At 40.5% G+C, this 20302-nt stretch overlaps 1 protein-coding gene across 3 annotated transcripts in view; it reads left to right on the plus strand.

Moving 5' to 3' along the window:
• Positions 1 to 257: 257 nt before the first annotated feature.
• Positions 258 to 20302, plus strand: part of LOC122565348 (rho GTPase-activating protein 45-like) — a 175295-nt gene continuing 155250 nt past the window's right edge. The window contains exons 1-2 of one of the 3 annotated variants that reach the window (XM_043721229.1): positions 258 to 462; positions 10348 to 10690. In XM_043721229.1, the coding sequence (XP_043577164.1) occupies positions 373 to 462; positions 10348 to 10690 (433 nt within the window). In that variant the 5' untranslated portion in view covers positions 258 to 372. Of the gene's footprint in view, positions 463 to 550; positions 907 to 10347; positions 10691 to 20302 lie in introns of those variants that run through there. The other 2 variants (XM_043721227.1, XM_043721228.1) reach the window with 2 other exon arrangements.

Raw genomic sequence — 20302 nt, forward strand, 5'->3', positions numbered from 1 at the left:
CCTGAACCAGCTAACGTTGAGGTGGAGTAATGTAGCGAAATGCAACATGTTTCTGTTTGGAAGCCAATGAGATGAGTAGACGGGTGTCACATGGCTGCTCAGAGCGGAGAGAACAAAGTAACGGAATGTGGTTACTGTCACCAGCTCGTCTCTCACTGTCTCTCTCTCTCTCTCTCTGCGCACGTTGAGAGTTCACTGCGGTTTCAGATGCAGTGAAACGAGCGGCCAGAAGGACTGTGATCGTCCGGAGACAGAGGGAGGGAGGGAGGGAGGGCACTGATTATCTAGTTGTCTTCCAGTTTTTTTTAAAGAACATTTTTTTGGGGAGGGGAAGAAGGGAGAGACCGCGAGCAATCGCTGGTGGCGAAGAAAATGTTTTCTCGCAAGAAAAGGGAATTGATGAAAACGCCTTCAATATCTAAGAAGAACAGAACAGGAAGTCCTGTACCGCACAGCACATCTGTAAGTCGCAAGCATCCTCTCTCTCTCTCTCTCTCTGCTACAAAAGCATGTATTTAAATGATCTTTGGGGTGGTTGCAAAATATACAGCGCTTGCAGATTTAGCTGTCAAGGGGGAAGGCAGGTTCTGAGCGGAAAGTCATGAATCGATGAAAGGCTTAACCCAGGTCCTTACCAACAGTAACGCGACTGAAATAGTTAAGACTCCACTGGTGTTCATTTAACCGCGTGTGAGAGAGGCGAAGTGATCTTAGTGAGATATCTGAACTTCACATATACGTGTATCTGTAACACATGATCGTGACAAGCTTGAGACAAGGATGCTGAGCAAGCGAAGCACGGGGAAAAGTAGTTACAGTCCCTACACTATAGCACTGAGGGGCAAGAAAACGAAATCAAAAACTGGCCTGGACGTCTTACCCAATCGCCCAAAGGTATGGCTTACGGTAGGTAGAAGAATGTTGGGGAGATAAGTTTATTTGTATTTACAGTAACATTGCTTCCTCAGCCCGCTCATAAATACTGACGTTAACTCTGTAACTTGGATTGAAGTCCTGCAGCATCCTGTCCAAACGCGGAGCCGCTTTGACTTGGCAGGCAGTCACACTTCCCTACGGTTCTGCTCACGGTTACTACCATTACTGGGTTGCACCGGAGGTGACTCAAAACTTTGGTGCTGGCGTCCTTGTCTGTGGTGGCACTGCCTGAGAGTTAGACACCAGCACAGATTTCCAGACAGTCCCATCAGATGATGCTTCGGACACCACCAGCAACCAATGGCACGTAGCATCTGGCATTGACAGACCACCGTAGCGTTTAATTGAATAGCACCGGGCAAGGGACTGTAGGTGCAGTCTGTTCTTCAGAAGCAGTTTGAAAATTTGGTTTTGGTGTTTAATCAGCATGCTGTCTAGATGGCAAGGGTTGCAATACAAGGGTGTGGGTGTAGTATATTTAGTTTTATATTTTATATAGGCTTCTAAAGTGTAATTAAAATGAAATTTAGATATTTGAACGTTGTAATAATATGACCCTTTATGTTTTTAAAATGTCTCTTAGGGTAGTAAATGGGAACTGTAGGAGCCTCTGCTTATCATACACTACATATTTATTTCTTTAAGCTGTTCTGATATACTGTATAGTATTTATGAGAAGGGAAGGAAACCAAGCCAAGATATGGACTATGCCATCTCCCCATATACCCATGGTCTAAATATGTGTTAACAAAAGATATTAGAAATTTGACAAGAGAATTATCATTTGTATAAGCAGATTTATGTCTTGTTTTATTCTATTGAATTGAAAGAGTCCTCATTTTATCACTGCCTTTATTCCTGATGAAGGGCTTTTGCCCAAAACATCGATTTCGCTGCTCCTTGGATGCTGCCTGAACTGCTGTGCTCTTCCAGCACCACTAATCCAGAATCCTCATTTTATCAAATAAATCTAAAGGGGAATTAGGTGCTGTTCCAGGAACTCGACAGTAAGATGCCCTGCCAGTAGGAATTTTCTTAACTTTACATTCCTGTCTTGTTGGAATGTCGAAATCGGATTGTAGCTATATGTAAACCCACCTATTTGGGGAGTGGGTGGCGGAAGGTAGAAGGTAGTATCCCAGCCTCTGAGCAAGGTTTTCTAGGTTCAAGTTCCATCTGCTGCAGAGATGTATTATAACATCCCTGATCAAGTTGATTTAGGAAAAGTATTTTCAGTCACATTATGACATGCCTCCAGGGTAGGTGGTGGCACTTGAACACAGATAATCTAGCCCATAGGTAGGGACAGTACCACAAGGAAGGAACACTGACCAGGAGGAAGTCAGGCTGTAGATCAACTTTCACTTTTACATCTCTGGTCTAAGGGATGGTGACATTTAGATAGGATCATGTCTTATTTTTTAAGACCCATCACCCAATGAAATTGCTAAACAATTAGCAACTAACAAGCACTGCCCATCAGTGCAAAAATGACAAAACTAAGGTGGGCAAACAAGAGATGGACTAAATTAAAACAGTGTTGGATAGGGAGATGTTAAACTCTAGCGCCTATAGTGCCCACCTAGGATTACATTTTCTAATAGTCCTGTTAATGAAGATGTTATTACACACCCCTAGAGAAGGTGGGACTTGTACCCAGGCTTCCTTACTCAGAGGTAGGGACATTACCACTGTGCCACAAGAGCTACTGTTCCTGTCAACCCCCTCAGCAACCCAGTCAATTAATCAATTATCCCCAGTAACCCACATAACTATCTGCTATATTGGGGGGTCTGGAAGGGATGCTCTTGAATGTGGATTGATAGGCCGATTGGCCTGCTTCCACGTTACAGAGATTCTATATTATAAGAATATTAGTGTCTCATGGTGCTACTCCATACCATATTGGTTTAAAGTTGATGCTTGATGCCCAAAATACCAGAGCATTAACATTTCAATATCCCACCCCTAATTATGATCAGAAGCAACTTGAATATCTCTGTTAATAGAATTTAAGATTGATGTTGAACGTCAAAGATACCAGACATTTTGTAGATACGTAGAAATGTAAAAAGTCAATGGATATTAAAAAAAACCCAAAATAACACAAATAGCAAACACAATCCTAATGTAATCAAGAACTAGAGGGCATAGGTTTAGGGTGAGAGGGGAAAGATATAAAAGACACCTAAGGGGCAACTTTTCATGCAGAGGGTGGTATGTGTATGGAATGAGCTGCCAGAGGAAGTGACTCTATAAGAACTGGTGCACATGTTGGGACATTAAAGGTGTCTTTGAATCAATTTCCTTTATGTATATCAGTGAGAATTTTTTTACAAAGAGGGAAGATTAGTCATGGCTCGAGCTCCTGATCACCATCATGTGAATCCTGTTGGGAAGTGAATGAATGGTGATCACACAAGGTCAGGATCTTCCTCTTTCTTTCCCTTCCATCCCCTGTGATGTTACTGTTGCACTGCTCCTGGTAGGTAATACTTGTTGATTCTTTTAATTAGTAACATGGGTGATTTGATCGTGGTTTAAAAAAAACTGTCCAGAGGTCTGGACAAAGTGGGTATGAAACAGAAGTGTATAAAAACATCTGAACAAGTTGATTGGAAAATATTGTCACCCGAACACAGCCTAAGAATAGGATTGGGCATTTCTGAAACCCTTCATCACCAAACAGACGACCAACAACCACTGTGTAGTTACTAGTTAGGGAAAACCGCTGCCATTTGTAGATCATGGAAAGAGCAGGAAAATGGGGGTGGCGGCAAAAAAGTATCTTAAAACCACAGTTGTTGCTGTCTTTCCCAGATCTTAAATATACTCTTTTTTTCTGCTATATATATCAGAATTCTTAGCTAGGCTTTTAGTGTACTGTGTGAGGGAATGAGAAACTACCATCTTAGTTTCGCCTCCCTTGAATAGTTCATCTGTAACTAGGTGACATGAGCTCTTTTGTAGGCACCTTCCAAATCAGTGACTCTGGCACATTAAAGGCCGATAGCTACAGATGCATTGAGCCACCACCTGCAAATTCTCGTCCGTGCCACACACCATCCTGACTTGCAAATATATCACTGTCCCTTCACTGTCACTGGGCTAAAATTGTGGAACTCCCTCCCCAGCCGCATTATGCGTGTACCTACCCGATCCCCGCACCCTGAACTGCCATGGTTCAAGAAAGTGGCTCACTATCACCTTCATACAGCAATTAAGAACAGGGCTTTCATCCTGAGAATAAACTATACAAAAGTGCAGCCTGCAAAGCAAGAAGCATGCTCAGTGTTTGCCTTGCTGGGGTAACCTGCAAATGATCAGCTCGGGACCCCTACACTTGACTAGACAATAATACCAAGAACCAACAAGTGAAGCTAGAGCTCCTCAGGGCTCAGACTGGCTTGGGGACCCTATGCAGCTTTTATACAAGCTTACTGTCTTCAGTACTGTTTCTCATTTCCTGTTAATCAAGAGAGTCTTGCCATGTTAGAGAATTCCAACATGAACAGGACAAAGCACAGTGCTGAGAATTCCTCTCCTCTGCAATAGGACTTAGGTCAATGGTACAGAGAGAAGGAAAATCTGTGGCAATAAAGAGTTGAAGAAGGAAAACAAATTCTAATGAAATGCTGAAGCAGCAAGGAAGGAAATGGGTAGAGAGGATAATGAAGACAAAAGCAATAGAGAAGTTGGATGAGAGAGAAAATACTAGAGAAAGGAAGATGGAATAGAAAATTGGAGAGAAGGTTTGACACCAGGAATGGGGCTTGGGACTAGTGGATACGTAGTGAAGCTGGAAGCAACACTTTAGGAGTTTAGGAGGGAGAGTATCTTCAGGAATTGAGAGAGAAAAGATAATGAGAATGCCAGCATGTACTGGAAGGAGAGCATCAGAATGTGATTGACAAGAGATATTGGATTTGGATAGCGTAGAGTGCCTCCAGGAACTGAGCCAGTTGGGCAATTTGAATCAGGGGGAAGAAAAAGAGAACATTGAGATAATCTGGATTGTCTTTTACATTGTAACTGTTACTTTGTTTTCAATTTCAGTTGAAAGGCGACTAAATGTTTCAAATTAATCATACTACAATTTTAAAATCAAAATTCAGGAGTTAATTTGGAGGAAATCTAAAAACTAAATGTATGATATACAAACAAGATACATAATCCAGGACTAATGCACAATTTTGGTCATTTGGAATGGCAAGGATGTGAGCAAACACCTGTAGGTTGAGAACTGTCAATTTAATTGCAGTTTTCATGACATGGTTACAATGGGCATCACTCACCCACTTACACTGAAGGTGTTATGTACTACCTGACATGCACAAGCAGGTTTTGGGATAGCACCAAAAGAGAGTGAGAAAACACCCATAGAAGGCAAAAGAAGGGGGGATATCACTCTTCCGTAGGGATGAGCTCACTTCACCTTATATCTCTCCTATTCCATTTTGCTGTAGCAGTTGTTATTGCTCTACCTGGTCATGTATCCACCTCCCGTTCTGTCTATCAAGCGCAGGGCTCCACCAGCAAGTTTCCCATGACCAATCACTCACTATCTCAGTGATTCTGGGTGAAATCCTCAGAGAATTTTCAGAATAAACATTAATAAAATGCTATAGCCTCAAACAAAATGTCCCAAAATAGCAGCCAGTGATTTCAAAACCCAGCTTTAAACTTCCATCAGCAAATGAAAAGTCAAAGGTAATTTGTCTAGATGTAAGATGAGGAACTCTCAGCAATTATTATTTACTCGCAATCAGCTGGTCACTGTTGGCGAAGGGTCTCAGTTGAAGTGTTATACAGCAAATGCCATGTAGCTTTGTTAATGAGGTCTAACAAACAACTTAATTGGCAGTCAGCTCCTTAATGATTCTCTGGGCTGCCATTCTTTAATGCATTTTGTTAAAAATGGACTGTAGTAGTGTTTCAGGGAGTGTTTCGGCTGATGATATCATTGTGGAAATTCGTCAGCACCTGAAAGAGTCACCAAAATTCCTCCCTTCAAACTTTGTGAGCACTTACCTCCTGGTTCCTCCTTCAGATGTGCATTGCTAATTTAGAACCTTCAATATGTGAGTTTTACTCCTTCATACTTTCATATCATGTTTATTTTTCCTCGAAAAGTGCAGGCTATTCCTCTAGCCTTAATTGCAGCACCAAAGTAGTAACTTGTCATTACCTTTTGCAGCTCATAAAAAGAACTGATCTTTTATTTGTTAATGTTTTAAGGATGTGTATTTTTTTTGGAGCTGTGGCAAGTTTTCGAGGTTGACATTTATGTAATGATTCCCAGCAGTATTTTTGTGATCTCTGTTAAAATGTGCAATAAAGTTAAATACAAAAAGGCAATGTTACTGCAAGATGCACTGAGACAGGAAGCTGAGATCTGTCATGCCTACAAGGTCTGATAAACCCACATTGCATCGAAGCATGGTTGACACATTTTATGAGTATGAGCTATTTGCCACTTCTCTGTTTCCTTATCAAGAGGTGACAAAGAAATTACATTGAAAGAGGAGTGAAATTTTCCAACAAAAATATATTCTTAGGAATTACTGTTATGAGTGATTCATATTTTCACTCTTGCTGTGATATGAAACTTTATTCTCTTTAGATGTGAAATGGATTCAGGCCTTGCAAATAGAACCGTCCTCTGAAATAACAAATGCTGGGCCAGGCAGCATCCATGGAGTGTAAGCAAGCTGTCGTTTTGAGTCTAGATGACTCTGGAGAGTTATCTTGCTCTCACTCTATGCTGCCTGACCCGCTGTGATCTCCAGCATTTGTTGTTTCAGTACAGATTCCAGCATCTGCAATAATTTGCTCCAACATTCTCTGAAATAAATGCTTTCCATTAATAATCAGTAGTTTCTTTCTTCAAAAATCAGAAAATGTATTTAAATTCTGCTTAGCTTGAGATGGATATCAGTTTCCTGTACTGACAAGGCAAATAACTAAGCTAATCATGACAAACACAGAAAAGAGACATTTGGCTGATGTGTTTCAGTAGGTGTATTTGTGATTGACCCTCATGTTGTTGGATAAAGATCAGTAAACTTCTAATTCATGGATGTAAATTTGAATGACACATTCAAGTCTGAAAAGTTCAGTGCTAAAGAAGCTAGGAAATTCACATAGATTGAATTGTCCAGCGGAGAAATAATGCCAGAAAAGCAAAAGGGAGAAAAGTTCATTCATGGGGCAAATTTAATCATTGTGTGCTAACATGAGACTTTTTAAGCATAAATATTCGATGTATATCAGAATTATAAACCATTAATTTAAATAACCATGGTATATACTTATGGACAGTAGGAAGACAATGAACACCCTTTGGTGAAATATACATCCTATGCCAATATTTGAGGCAAACATGGCACCTGGTGCTGATGTAGTCGGGATGTGGGTAGGAAAATTCATTGTCATGGATGGGACGAAACATTGTGTTTCAGACAATAATGTCTAATGTCATGAAGATACCACTGGTATTTCCAGGAACCAAAAATTAGGCTGCCAAAACTCTTATGTCTCTGTTAATGTTCAAAAGTTATATATTAGAATATTTTTCTACACTTTTGAAAAAGGGAACAGTCGAGGAAACCGTCACTAAGCCATTGCAACATTACAGCTGTGGAAATGTGAAAAACATTACCACAGCTGCCAACCCACATGAGGATGAAAATTCAAAAAGACAGAGCACACATGGCAATGAGAGAGTTTATGGTGAAATGTAACTGGGTGTAACATTAAATACATAATCTATCAGAAGTTGGAATCTACAACTCTCCAATGGGTCGGTGGCTAAAAGAACCATTTGCTGGGGTTCTGAGTCATATAGGCCAGGCAGCATCCAAGTTTAGTCATTCACTGTTGTGTTAGCTGATCTTCATTAAGGGAATAATGAGGGGCAACAAATTCACTTCAATGCTGACAGAATAGGGAGGGACAAAACACATAATGATTAGATACACTTGCTCACTGGGGTTAATATGATATTGTAAGTTTGTGTTGCTTAATTTAATAACATCAATATGCAACTTAAGTCATGTAACAATACTTAGCCCTTTTCACAACAATGTACTGTTGCAATTTCTCCAGCTGAGCTTCTGTAAAAATGTATGTCTTATTAATGATATTCAAAACAGGTTTTATTATGTTAGTGCAAACTCAGGAACATAACATTAAACAGCACCTGCACTGCCTGATGTTTTATACCCACCAGGATCTGCAGTGGCTCTGCCCTTGGCCTCTGTGGTTATCAGTTGCCAGTTTATCTTTCTATCAAGTAAAGATCCCAATTAAATTCAGTTGTTGTTTATATTTTGAAAAAAAGCCTGTGAGCTGGCTGCCTGTTGGTAAACTGTTTTGCTGAAACTGACAATGTAGTTTGGGCTGCCAACCTTTAACCTGTTATCTGATGGCACTTCCAACAAAAGTCCAATTTCTCTCCACTGCTTATTCTTTTAAAAGGCTATATGCGTTTCACACATATTGTGGTGTTGTACCTTTAATATGCAATTCTGAAGCTACTGGTATGCAGGAGTAACTTTATTATTTTAATACTAAACCTCAGTGACAAAAATAATCTCAAAGAAAATTTTAATTAAAAATAAACGGTTCTACATCTGTCTTCCCTTCTCCATGTTTTGTTTCCAATTTTTATTATTTAAGGGTAGGCCAATTCACCAGCCAAGCTGATTTCTACTATTATTGTATGACATTTAGTCTAGCCTAATCTTTATATACTAAAAGTTTTTCTTTGAAAATAAATTTTAAATCCTTTTGGCATTTTCCCTCATCTTTGCTCTCAGCCTCCATTTTTGAAGGTGGATGTAAACATTTGAAAAATGTTGGCTAAGAAACGCATACAAATATCAATCAAAAATTCATAGTCCATCCATAAAGCACATGGAAACAGATGGCAATGCCCATTACCTAGGCATGGTCAGATGAATAAGCTAGTCTTTAAAAAAAAATTAAATACAGATTTATGTGCATATAAACCAAGAAAGCTGCGTCACTACTTCGGGTTTAGAATAGGAATTAGGGGCATCTCAGATCAGAATTAGTTGTGTTCTGTTTCTTGTTGGTTTCACTCTTAGTTGACATTATTTTTTCCCCAATCGCTAAAGAGAGAATGACGTTTGATTCTTGTTTTTTCAGTAGATTTAGGTATGATCCTGAGTATTGTCAGAAGAAAGAGAAATCGGTTTTGTTTTTCCTCAGAACAATAAAAATGTGGAATGTTTAGCACCAATTAAAATATTTAATATCAAGTTCCTGTGAACGAGTTGGATAAGTATTTTCCCGGGGCAGGATTGGGGACTACAGGAAAAATGCAGATTGAGATAATTGATTGAAAGTGGTGGCTTCTGAAGCACTAAGCATTCATGCGATCCCTGCCAGAAGGTTAGCTGCATGTCTGGAATTTTGTTTGACTTAGCCCCAGAAGGGAAGAATACCAGTACGATATTTCACCTGGAACTCAACTGAACTGCATCAAGTCTGTGATAGAACAATTTGTACATGGTCTTGGAGTATGGCAGACAGCTGTGAAAATGAAATGGCATGATCTTAAAGTGCCTGTTGCCAAACTAATCATGGTGATGGACTGTCATGATATGTGGAAGAAATGAGCTTGACAACTCGATGATTTTAATCCACCCGTTATGTTTTATAGATATTAGAGTTATGAACTGATTTGTGTCCATTAGTTGACATTGTATTTCAGGGTTAAGAAAGAGTCGAAAGGAAAAACATATTATGTAATAATCAGATTTAAGAATATGCTTTATTGTAGATATTTCTAAGTCTATTGTTAGTTCAGTTATTTCCAATAATTTCACCATAAAGAGGGAATTCTCATGAAGTCTATATGATTTATAAGACTACTTCTATTCCTGGTTCTGGCTCCCAGCACTGTGGAAGCTGTGTTGTTTATAATATGAAGTAGAAGCAAGCAACATTAATATGAGGGCTACTGAGCCTGAGCATCCATAGCCAATATAAATGGTAGATGGCACCATTATAGGAGTCATTGGCATTCTGGGACTTTATCATGTCTCCACACAGCATGGAAATGGAATACTTCTTCAGTCGTTGAGCTGCCGGAAACATGGGAACCATAATTGTGCATTTGTTTAAGTCAATAAATTACTTGTTTAAACAGTGAATGCTTAGTGTTTTGCCATAGGGTGAGCAGGGATGTAGCGATGGAAGTCACACACAAAGGAAGTGTGGATGGAAAACTGTCGCAACGAGCTTTCCAAATCAAGAGAGGAATTCAGAATGGGAAGTGTGGGTTTACATCAAATCACTCCTGCAAACCAATCTCATTAATGCTTAATGATCTCCAGTCTTTCAGTTATCATTGTTTGTAATCTTTTCCTATTCCATTTTTAGGAGCTGCCTCGTAAAGATGCTATTGAGATACCTGCCTTGCAGACCGGCAGCTTGTCTGAATTATCTGCTGGGAATGTATCCATGACAAAGCTGAGTAGCAGCCCGAGTGCTGTCAATACCCTCAAAAGGCCAACCACCCTGAGCAGACACTCCAGCGCTGCTGGTTTCTCGGTAGCAACCTCTGGAACATGGGGATACAGTAAAGGGTACAAAGCCTCTCCCGTATCCAGTACCAATTCAGAAGGCTATGAAGGACCTGAAGTGGAAGAGATCACACAGTTGCTATTTGATGTGGCAAGGTTTGCTGAATCAGTGGAAAAACTGAAGGATATTGTGTTGGAAGGTAAGTGGAGATTTTTCAGAAATTGTAATAATGACATGCAATGCTAGTGAATGGAAGCTGAAGATAAGCCAACATTCTAGCACAGAAGAGCACTTTCAACAACTTAATAAAATGTGATTTCTGAATGTGGAATTTTAAACAAGAAAAATGTCAGTGCTCAGCATCTGGGGATGAAATAAACAAATTGCCGATTTGCTGGATTCAGTCCATGATCTTTATGAAGGCATTGCGAGTAATATTGATTCTGAGAGATAGTGTAAAATCAGCAATATCTGTACAATCACTCGTTAAACACGTTTCACTGTTTAAGTTTCCATTGAAACCAGCCTTGGATTTCACAAGATTACTCTGATACTCTGTTTCATCGACCAAACGTCTAGAATGCATTCAACTTAGTGCATAATCATTAAATGGTGTGAAGTAGTCATACTGAATAATACTAACATCCTTTATGTTTATAATATGTAGATTTTGATGTGACTGTACTTCTCTCCATACCCAAATTGTGTTGCAGGGCTATCTAAAAACTGATTTATAAAGAAAGTCACAATTATGCATTTTCATCTTGTTTACATTATTTATCATTTTCAATTTCTTTCCCTTTTTGTTTCCTCTTTTGCCATTTGTGTCTCCTGCATTCATACAAATGCCATCCAATTACTCTGTTTGGCCACTTGTAGCATTGGGATTGAAGATAAAAACATAATTCATGAAGTAATTTGATTAGAAAAAAAATGCAAACCTGTAGTACTGAAGGGAATCATGATGCAAAAGTGGGATTTAGTTTTGGAAGGTTTTGAAACCCAGTAAATTCAGAATCTCACTGCACTTGAATGAAGGTACTGGGGAGGGGGCAGCATTGGTGACCAGAGAGGGTGGGGAACATAGTTTCCTTACCCTGAATCAGGCTTCAACTTGCTTCTATACTTGACTGACCATCTTGGCAAGAGATCAGGGAGGAAAATCAATCAGGTCTTATTCCAGTTGAAATCTCCCAATGTAATTTCCATAATATTTAGCTGAAATGTATTCTGGAGTTATGGTAACATTTTGAAATTTGAAAACGAAATGCAGTGGGCTGCATTTAAAATGAAGAGCACAGCAGTTCAGGCAGCATCCGAGGAGCAGCAAAATCGACGTTTCGGGCAAAAGCCCTTTATTCCTGATGAAGGGCTTTTGCCCGAAACGTCGATTTTGTTGCTCCTCAGATGCTGCCTGAACTGCTGTGCTCTTCCAGCACCACTGATCCAGAATCTGGTTTCCAGCATCTGCAGTCATTGTTTTTACCTGCATTTAAAATGAAGGCTACAATAAGTCGAGAGTAGTGATACCTTGAGATAAATGCCCCAGGAGGATTTACTAAATCTCAAAACTGAATGTAATGAAATCACTTTAAAATGCTTCTTTATTTCTGCATTGACATCACAGTTCTCCCAAACTTCTGCTCATTACTCATTTACTTACTCGAGTAGGAGTTGTGGTTAATTTAAACCTCTCCCTTCTCCAAACATTCTTAGATGGACAAGCTAGTCAATCTAGTTGCTGCTATAAGACCATAAGAAGCAGGAGCAAGAGTAGGCCATTCAGTTTATTTATCTATTTTATTGTTCCATGATATCGTGGCTGATCTGAATACCGTGGGTGGCACAGTGGTTAGCACTGCTGCCTCACAGCACCAGACACCCAGGTTCAATTCCTGCCTCGGGCGACTGACTGTGTGGAGTTTGCACATTCTCCCCTTGTCTGCGTGGGTTTCCTCCGGGTGCTCCGGTTTCCTCCCACAGTCCAAAGGTGTGCAGGTCAGGTGAATTGACCATGCTAAATTGCCCATAGTGTTAGGTAAGGGGTAAATGTAGGGGTATGGGTGGTTTGCGGGTTGGTGTGGACTTTTTGGGCCGAAGGGCCTGTTTCCCCACTGTAAAGTAATCCAATCTAATCTAATCCTCAACTCTTCTTTCCTGTTTTTCACTGTAACCTTTGATTCCCTGACTGATTAAAAATGTGTCAACCTCAGCCTTCAATATACTTAATGACCCAGCCTTTACAGCCTTCTGTGTTAATGAACTCCACAGATTCACAACTGTCTGAGAAAAGACATTTCTCCTCACCTCAAACTTAAGGTAGGGAGTACTTACTCTATGGTCCTAGACTTCCCCACAAGGAGAACGACCTCTCTGCATCTAACCTGTGAAGCCCTCCAAACCCTATACATTTCAATAAGGTCACCTTTCATTCTTCTGCACTCCTATATTTTTATAATGAGTACAAGCCAAAACCTGCCCTCATAAAACAGTCCCACCACAACCCAGAGTAAATCCAGTGAACCTTCTCTGGACTGCCTTGAATTCCAGTAGATCTTTCTTTAGATAATGTGCTGTTTTGTCATAAAGCAACTGTTGATCTTATACTTAATGCTGAGGCAGCATGCTCTTTTGTAATGCCATTTCAACTCATTGACTCAGTGCTGACACAAAGTAACAGAATCAGTTTGTCATGGGTTAATAGTTCTCAAATAATTGTGGTATATAGTAGACACTGGCATTGTCCATTTAGAAAGTGACTCTTGTAAATAATGCAGTGCCTCTGAGTACAAAGCCTGCTGGATATAACTGAAATGTTCCGTAAAGTTTCCCCATTCATGCAGATTTTGTAAAGTCAGTGAAATGTTGACATAAGGCCCAGAGAAAGTTAACTTTTGCTTGTTTCTCTACTTCCTTTCCTACAAATTGTATTAGAGTATGGTGCTAGGTATATATATATTAAATTCTACTTAAGAACCATATGAATTAGACATTTGTGAGCATTCAGAAAATGAACTGTGCAATTTTACCATCAAGCATACAGTACTATAGGTTTTGCTAATAGATGCACAGTACAATAGCAGAGAGATTATATTGAATTTGTATAAGACAACAGTTAGACCTCAGCTGGAGTGTTGTATCTAGTTTTAAGCTCTATATTTTAGGAAGAATGTGAAGGCATTGGAGAGAGTGCAGAAAAGATTTAATGAGAATGGAATGAGGAACTTTGAGTGGTGAAGATTTTTGGCAGAAGTTAGAACTCTTTTACTTGGAGATAAAGAAGGCTGAGAGGAAATTTGATAAAGGTATTCAAAATCATGTGGGGTCTGGGTAGAATTGATAGGGAGAAGCTGAGTCTTCCCCATGAAAGGGTCAAGAACAAAAGGGCACAGATTTAGATTAATTGGGGAGGATGAGGGAACCATGGCTGACCAGGGAAGTCAGGAACAGTGCAATAGCAAAAGAAAAAACAATGTGGTGAAGATTAGTGGGAAGCCAGAGGACTGGCAAGCCTTTTAAAAAGTAGTAGAGGATAAGTAAAAGCAATAGGTGGGGACAAGATAAAATGTGAGAATAAACGAGCTAGTAATCTAAAAGAAGATCCCAAGATTTCTTTTAGCTATATAAAAGATAAGACAGGGGCAAGAAAGAAAATTGGGCCATTGGAAAATGAGGCTGGAGACGTAGTAATGGGGAACAAAGGAATGGTGAAGAGACTGAGTGGGTACTTTGCATCAGTTTCATGGTGGAAAATCCCAATACCATACCAGAATTACAAGAGAGTCAGGGAGCAGAAATGAGTCTAAGGGCTGTCATTAAAGAGAAGGTGCTGGTCAAACTAAAATGTCTGAAAGTGGATAAATCAACTGGCCTGGGATGGCTTACACCTGAAGGTTCTGAAGGAGATTGTGTGATGATCTTTCAGGAATCATTGGCATCAGAGAGGGCCCCAGAGATCTGGAAAATGGTTAATGTAACGCTCCTGTTTAAGACGCAGGGAGACAGAAGACTGGAAACTATAGGCTGGTTAGCCTGACCTCAGTTGTTGGTAAGATTTTAGAGTCTTTAGTCATAGATCATAGATGTCCGACAGTGTGGAAACAGCCCATTTGGCCCAACAAGTCCACACCAACTCTCCCAAGAGTAACTCACCCAGATCCATTCCCCTATCGTATTTACATTTCTCCTGACTAATGCTCCTAACCTACACATCCCTGAACACTATGGTCAATTTAGCATGGCCAATTGATCTAACCTGCACATCTTTGGATTGTGGGAGGAAGCCGGAGCACCCGGAGGAAACCGATGCAGACATGAGGAGAATGTGCAAATTCCATGCAGACAGTCACCGCAGGATGGTATCGAACCTGGGTCCCTGGTGCTGTGAAGCAGCAGTGCTAACCACTGAGCCACCGTGCTGCCCTCAAGTAAGGATGAGGTTGCAGAGTACTTGGAAATGCATGGTAAAATAGGACTGAGTCAGCACAGCTTTGTCAAGGGGAGGTCTGACAAATCTGTTAGAATTGTTTGAGGAGGTAACAAGCAAGTTAGACAAAGGAGAGCCAGTGGCCATGATCTATTTGGGTTTCCAGAAGGCCTTTGACAAGGTGCCACACAGGAGGCTGCTAAATAAGACAAGGGCCCATGCTATTAGGTGCAAGGCCCTGTGTTTGATTTTTCCTTTTGTGCCAAAGAGTGTTTATGGGGATTGTCGCCAGTATTGGGAACAGCATCATTACGTTGGGATGACCTATTGTGTTTTCGGATGGGTTAAGTTATTCTGCATTCTGTTTTTTTTTTGTTCGTTTCATTCAGTAATCTTGTTAATAAATTCTGTTTTGTTGGAAACAAAGTGGTTTGCCGGGTGGCATTTTTCCTGGAATATCCTGTTTAAAACAACTCGCAAAGTTAGGTAGTTTTGAGTAAGTGGGAAGGCTGCAGGAGGACTTGGACAAGCAGGAGGCTGGAAGAACACAGCAAGCCAGGCAGCATCAGGAGGTGGAGAAGTCAACGTTTCAGATTCTTCAGATTCAATAAACAATAGACAATAGGTGCAGGAGTAGGCCATTCTACTCTTCGAGCCAGCACCATCATTCATAATGATCATGGATGATCATCCTCAATCAGTATCCTGTTCCTGCCTTATCTCCATAACCCTTGATTCCACTATCCTTAAGAGCTCTATCCAACTCTTTCTTGAAAGTATCCAGAGACTTGGCCTCCACAGCCTTCTGGGACAGAGCATTCCACACACCCAGCACTCTCTGGGTGAGGAAGTTTCTCCTCAACTCTGTTCTAAATGGCCTACCCCTTATTTTTAAACTGTGTCCTCTGGTTCGGGACTCACCCATCAGCAGAAACATGCTTCCTGCCTCCAGAGTGTCCAATCCTTTAATAATCTTATACGTCTCAATCAGATCCCCTCTTACTGTACTATGCTGCAATTCTGTTCCTGTATGTTTTGGTCTTTTGGTTTCAAATAAAACAGAAGCAGCATGAGGAAAAGCTTTCTCAGGCAGTGAGTGGTTAAGTTTTAGAATGCACTGGCTGAGAGTCCACTGGAGGCAGGTTCAGTTGAAAGGTTCAAAAGAGCATTAAGCCTCAGCTGAAAAGGGAGAATGTTACAGCGAGAGGGTGGAAGAATTGCACGATTAATTTATTCTTCAGAGAGATGCTGTAGACACAAGTAACCAAATGGCCACCTTCTGCAAAGTAACAATTCTGTGATTCTGAGAATGTTTAGATTTCTAACTGCTTTTAACTTTCAGGGCAATCAGGTAACCAGGTCTTTAATTATCATTTCATTAAGCATAAGTTATGTTACTAATATACTGAAATTAATATCCTGTTCCAAGTCATTAATTAAATAGTTGCAGACTTCAAACAAATCCAGGCTGATACTTTAGTTGTTTCTGTCTGTAGCTAGGCAAAGACAAATATATTAGGATTTATAGCATGTAGTTATTTCAACAAGAATCATCACTACTTCCATTTGATTGTAAGAATAATTAATACTCTACTATGTTACAGAGTAATTTTCTGCTTTAAATTTGATGGCATGATTTATAGGAGCTAATAATGAAAAAATAATCCACGACATAATTAGAATCTATATAGATTTTGACTCATTAATTTAGTATTTGAGAATCTGTCCAACTGAATTCTGATAAATGTATGCTTCCAAAATTTCTGGCAAAAAGGTACAAAATCTCTGGAATTGAATGCAATGCAGAAGTAATAGAATAAAGTGACTTTCTCTCAGCATTTTGATTTTTGACAGTGCTGTCATATTGTTGCCCACTGTGGCAATACTCTAGTCAGCAGCTGGTCACTTGGACCTATCTCTTGGCTTGAGTTAGAAGGTTCTTTCTTTTTGCAAGTCTTTGAATATTCATACATTACCCATCCCAGGGAGAGAAATTGCTTTCATTTTCTGGGAGACTGGAAGGTCTGAGTCCTAACTGCTTGCTCTCCCCCAGATCTGTGTCAGGGTGTTACTTTAAAACAATCCAATGCTGTTGCTGGGCATTTTAAAAAATTATAATATTTTTCAAAAGAGACCTAGTGTCGCTGTACTAGTATCAAATTCAGTTTCAGCAAAAGAACACCACACTGTTCCATTTTTGCTTCAAGTTATAAAAACCTAACTGTAATCCAGATTTCAATTTCCAGTTTAAGTAAAGAATACTGAGTTCTTGTAAACTTTGTTCCTGAACTTCCCAGGGTCACATTAAGCAAAATGGCTGTGGTCAATATTCTTTATAATTTAGCTTGAGGCTAGTGTCACTAAAGGGCCCTTGAAGGTGTGTGGAGTGAATTCCAATAATTTAAATGATCCACCACTTCACCGCAATTTGGAATCCTGTCCAGAGACTAAAACCAGAGTAGGCAAGGATCCTTGTTTGTTACTCTTGTGCCAGCTGACTGACCCATCCCAACCAGCCTCAGGCACATTATATGCAAACAAAATAGTCTTTCAGAGCTTCAATCAGTGGAACTAAATATTAGGTTTGTTGAGAAACTTAAATTGACCAGTCTTTCACATCTTCCAAACTGCCCCTTCCTTGCAGTGGAATGGGTATATAATATTGCAACAGTAAAGAACAATAGATGAGGTAAATACTCCTTGAATGTTGCTGCAACCTTTTGGTGTTATGGGTCTTGTCTACCAGCAGAAAAGCTAGTGAGAGGCTTATGCTGTATCTTCTGAGAAAGGCTCTTCAGAACGTTTTATGCAATCAGGCAATTTCAAGGACACTGGCAATCCTTATCTGGAATTGGGTCCCTTGGGACATTAACATCCATTCCCTCCACCAGTGACACTCAACAGCAGCAGTGCGTACCATCAACAAGATGCACTGCAGAAGTTCACCAAGGCTTCTTAAACAGCATCTTCCAAACCCATCACCATTACCAACTAGAAGGACAGATACATGAGAACAACATCATCAGAAGTTCCCTCCAAGCCACACGCCACCCTAACCTGGAAATATATCAACATGCTTTCAATATTGTACGGTCATAATTCTATAACTCCCTCTGTAACTAAGAAGACAACTCACCAGCACCTTCTCAGGGGAAAGTAGGGAAGGACATAGCCAGCGATGCCCACACTTCATGAATGATCTGTTTTAAAAAACACCATCACTGCACCTAATGAAATGCTCTTCCCACCTCCTACCTCACATCCTCAGCACCACAATATTCTGTCCAAGTTATCTAACCAATGGAGAAATTAATTGATTTCTCACCAACATTGTCAAAGGAGTAGTCTTAAAGTTGGAAAGAGCTGAAACTGAATGGTGCTGTGGTCAGACCTTGCCTTGTGTAGGATATCTAGTTTTGATTAATAGTTGATATTCAAACTCTGGAACCATGAAATTAAATCCTGGTGGAATAGGACTGTGGTCTGAGAAAATATTGTGGAAACCTTTAGTATTGAAACAGAGTTTAGAGACAATTTTCTATAAGATAGTGAACAGTAAAGCAAAAAGTAACTTCAAAGTAAAGCGAGAATAGGATAAAAATTAGCTGGTTCAAACAGTCATAATGCCAGTATCATCATCTTTATAGAAAGATGAATTGCAAATTGATGAAAAGCAAGTATCTCATTCTTTTGTGTTGCTTGAAATGTGGACCAAGACACTGGGAAAATTCCTTGGCTTTTTCACCTAATTCCATAGGGCACATCAATCATTCTAGTGTCTAAAGAGGGATTCAGTTAAACATCTCAATTTAAGAGAAATAACCTGGCAATGCAGCTCTTGTGCAATACTCCAGTGGAATGTTGGTCCAGACCATATGTCCACTTCCTGGAGTGGGGGTTGAAACCATGGCCTTGCATTTCTAAGGTGAGCCAAGCTGCCCAAAATTAAAAAGCAACTTTTTAAAAAGCTCTTTAAACCTTTTATTTAATCCTTCATTCACTCACCTGAACAGGAAAGTTGTGCAGATTAGATGGATTAGCCATGGTAAGTGTGGGGGTGTGGGGCTAGAGTGGCAGGGGGCAGGGGAATGCTCTTCAGATGATCGGTACAGAATTGATGGGCCAAATAGCCTTTTCTGCACTGTAGGGATTCTGTGATTCTATGAAAGTGTTATCCATTGATCAAAAGTGTCTCAGTGAGATACAGTAGTGCTGGGAGAATCAAATAAAAGCAAAGCACTACAGATGTTGATCTGAATTTAAAAAGTGCTGGAGAAACTCAACAGATGTGGCAGCATGGAGAGAGAACTGGAGTTAACATTTTGAGGCAAAATATGACTCTACTTTATTTCTTCAGTTCCATGGGGGGGCACACACGCACACACACACACACACACCCCTGCATTGGCATCCAACATACCAACCTCTAAGAATCCTCATAGCACACTTTCAATGCGATTCACACTACAGTGCACAATAGGAACTGTCATTGCTACAGCAAGGCTACTGTGCCCTCACGGGGACACACCCAGCCTATGGCCTACTCCACTGGGCTCTTCATTTCAGAATCATAGCACTCACTCACTCTCAGCCTTCCTGGAAACTCATGGCATCCCTGATTGCATTGCCTTTTTGTACTTTGCCCCATTAGCCAAAGATACCAGGCTCCTATTACTCTTGAAACAAACACAAAAAATGCTGGAGAAACTCATCAGGTCTGGCAATATTTTTGAAGAGAAACAGAGTTAATGTTTTGATATTGCTTCTATCTAGCCTTGCCAGTTTGCACGGGCACTAAGAAAGGAAGGTCATCATGGTTGTCAGCAGGTCCCAGTTAAGCTTTTAGTCAGGGAGCGAGTAGGCAGCTCTGAAGGCATACAAGATAGATTGAGGTGGGTGAGAGTCATTAGGGAAGGTGCTGAAGGCAATAGGGAGAATTGTAGAGCATGATCTTTGGTGGAAGATGGATACAGAAGCAGAGATAGAACGAGTGTGTGGTATCAGAGCAAAGATGGTGACAGTTATGCTGATGGAGTTGAGAAGGTCATTGACTGTTTTTCTCTAGTGCTGTGCATTCCTCCAGATGGCTGAAACTGCATTGACCAGGTAGCATGGTCTGGTATTATGGCCTCAACTGCTGGTCCTGGGGGAAAGAGTCCTACTGCCGTTGTCACCACCACTTCCGCCCCCCCCCCAGCGCCACTCACCTGCATTCTGCTGACATGCCCCCCATGGACCCTACTGTCACTATCTCCACACCCCAGAAGCCCGAGGGGAACTCTACCCCTGCTCATGACTCCACCCCCATTCCCCCCACCAACACACCCACTCCAGGTACTGGCTCCGACCCCACTCCCAGCTCTACACGCATACCAGCTCCCAGCT

This window comes from Chiloscyllium plagiosum, chromosome 31, assembly GCF_004010195.1.
Source record: "Chiloscyllium plagiosum isolate BGI_BamShark_2017 chromosome 31, ASM401019v2, whole genome shotgun sequence".
NCBI classification, from domain to species: domain Eukaryota; kingdom Metazoa; phylum Chordata; class Chondrichthyes; order Orectolobiformes; family Hemiscylliidae; genus Chiloscyllium; species Chiloscyllium plagiosum.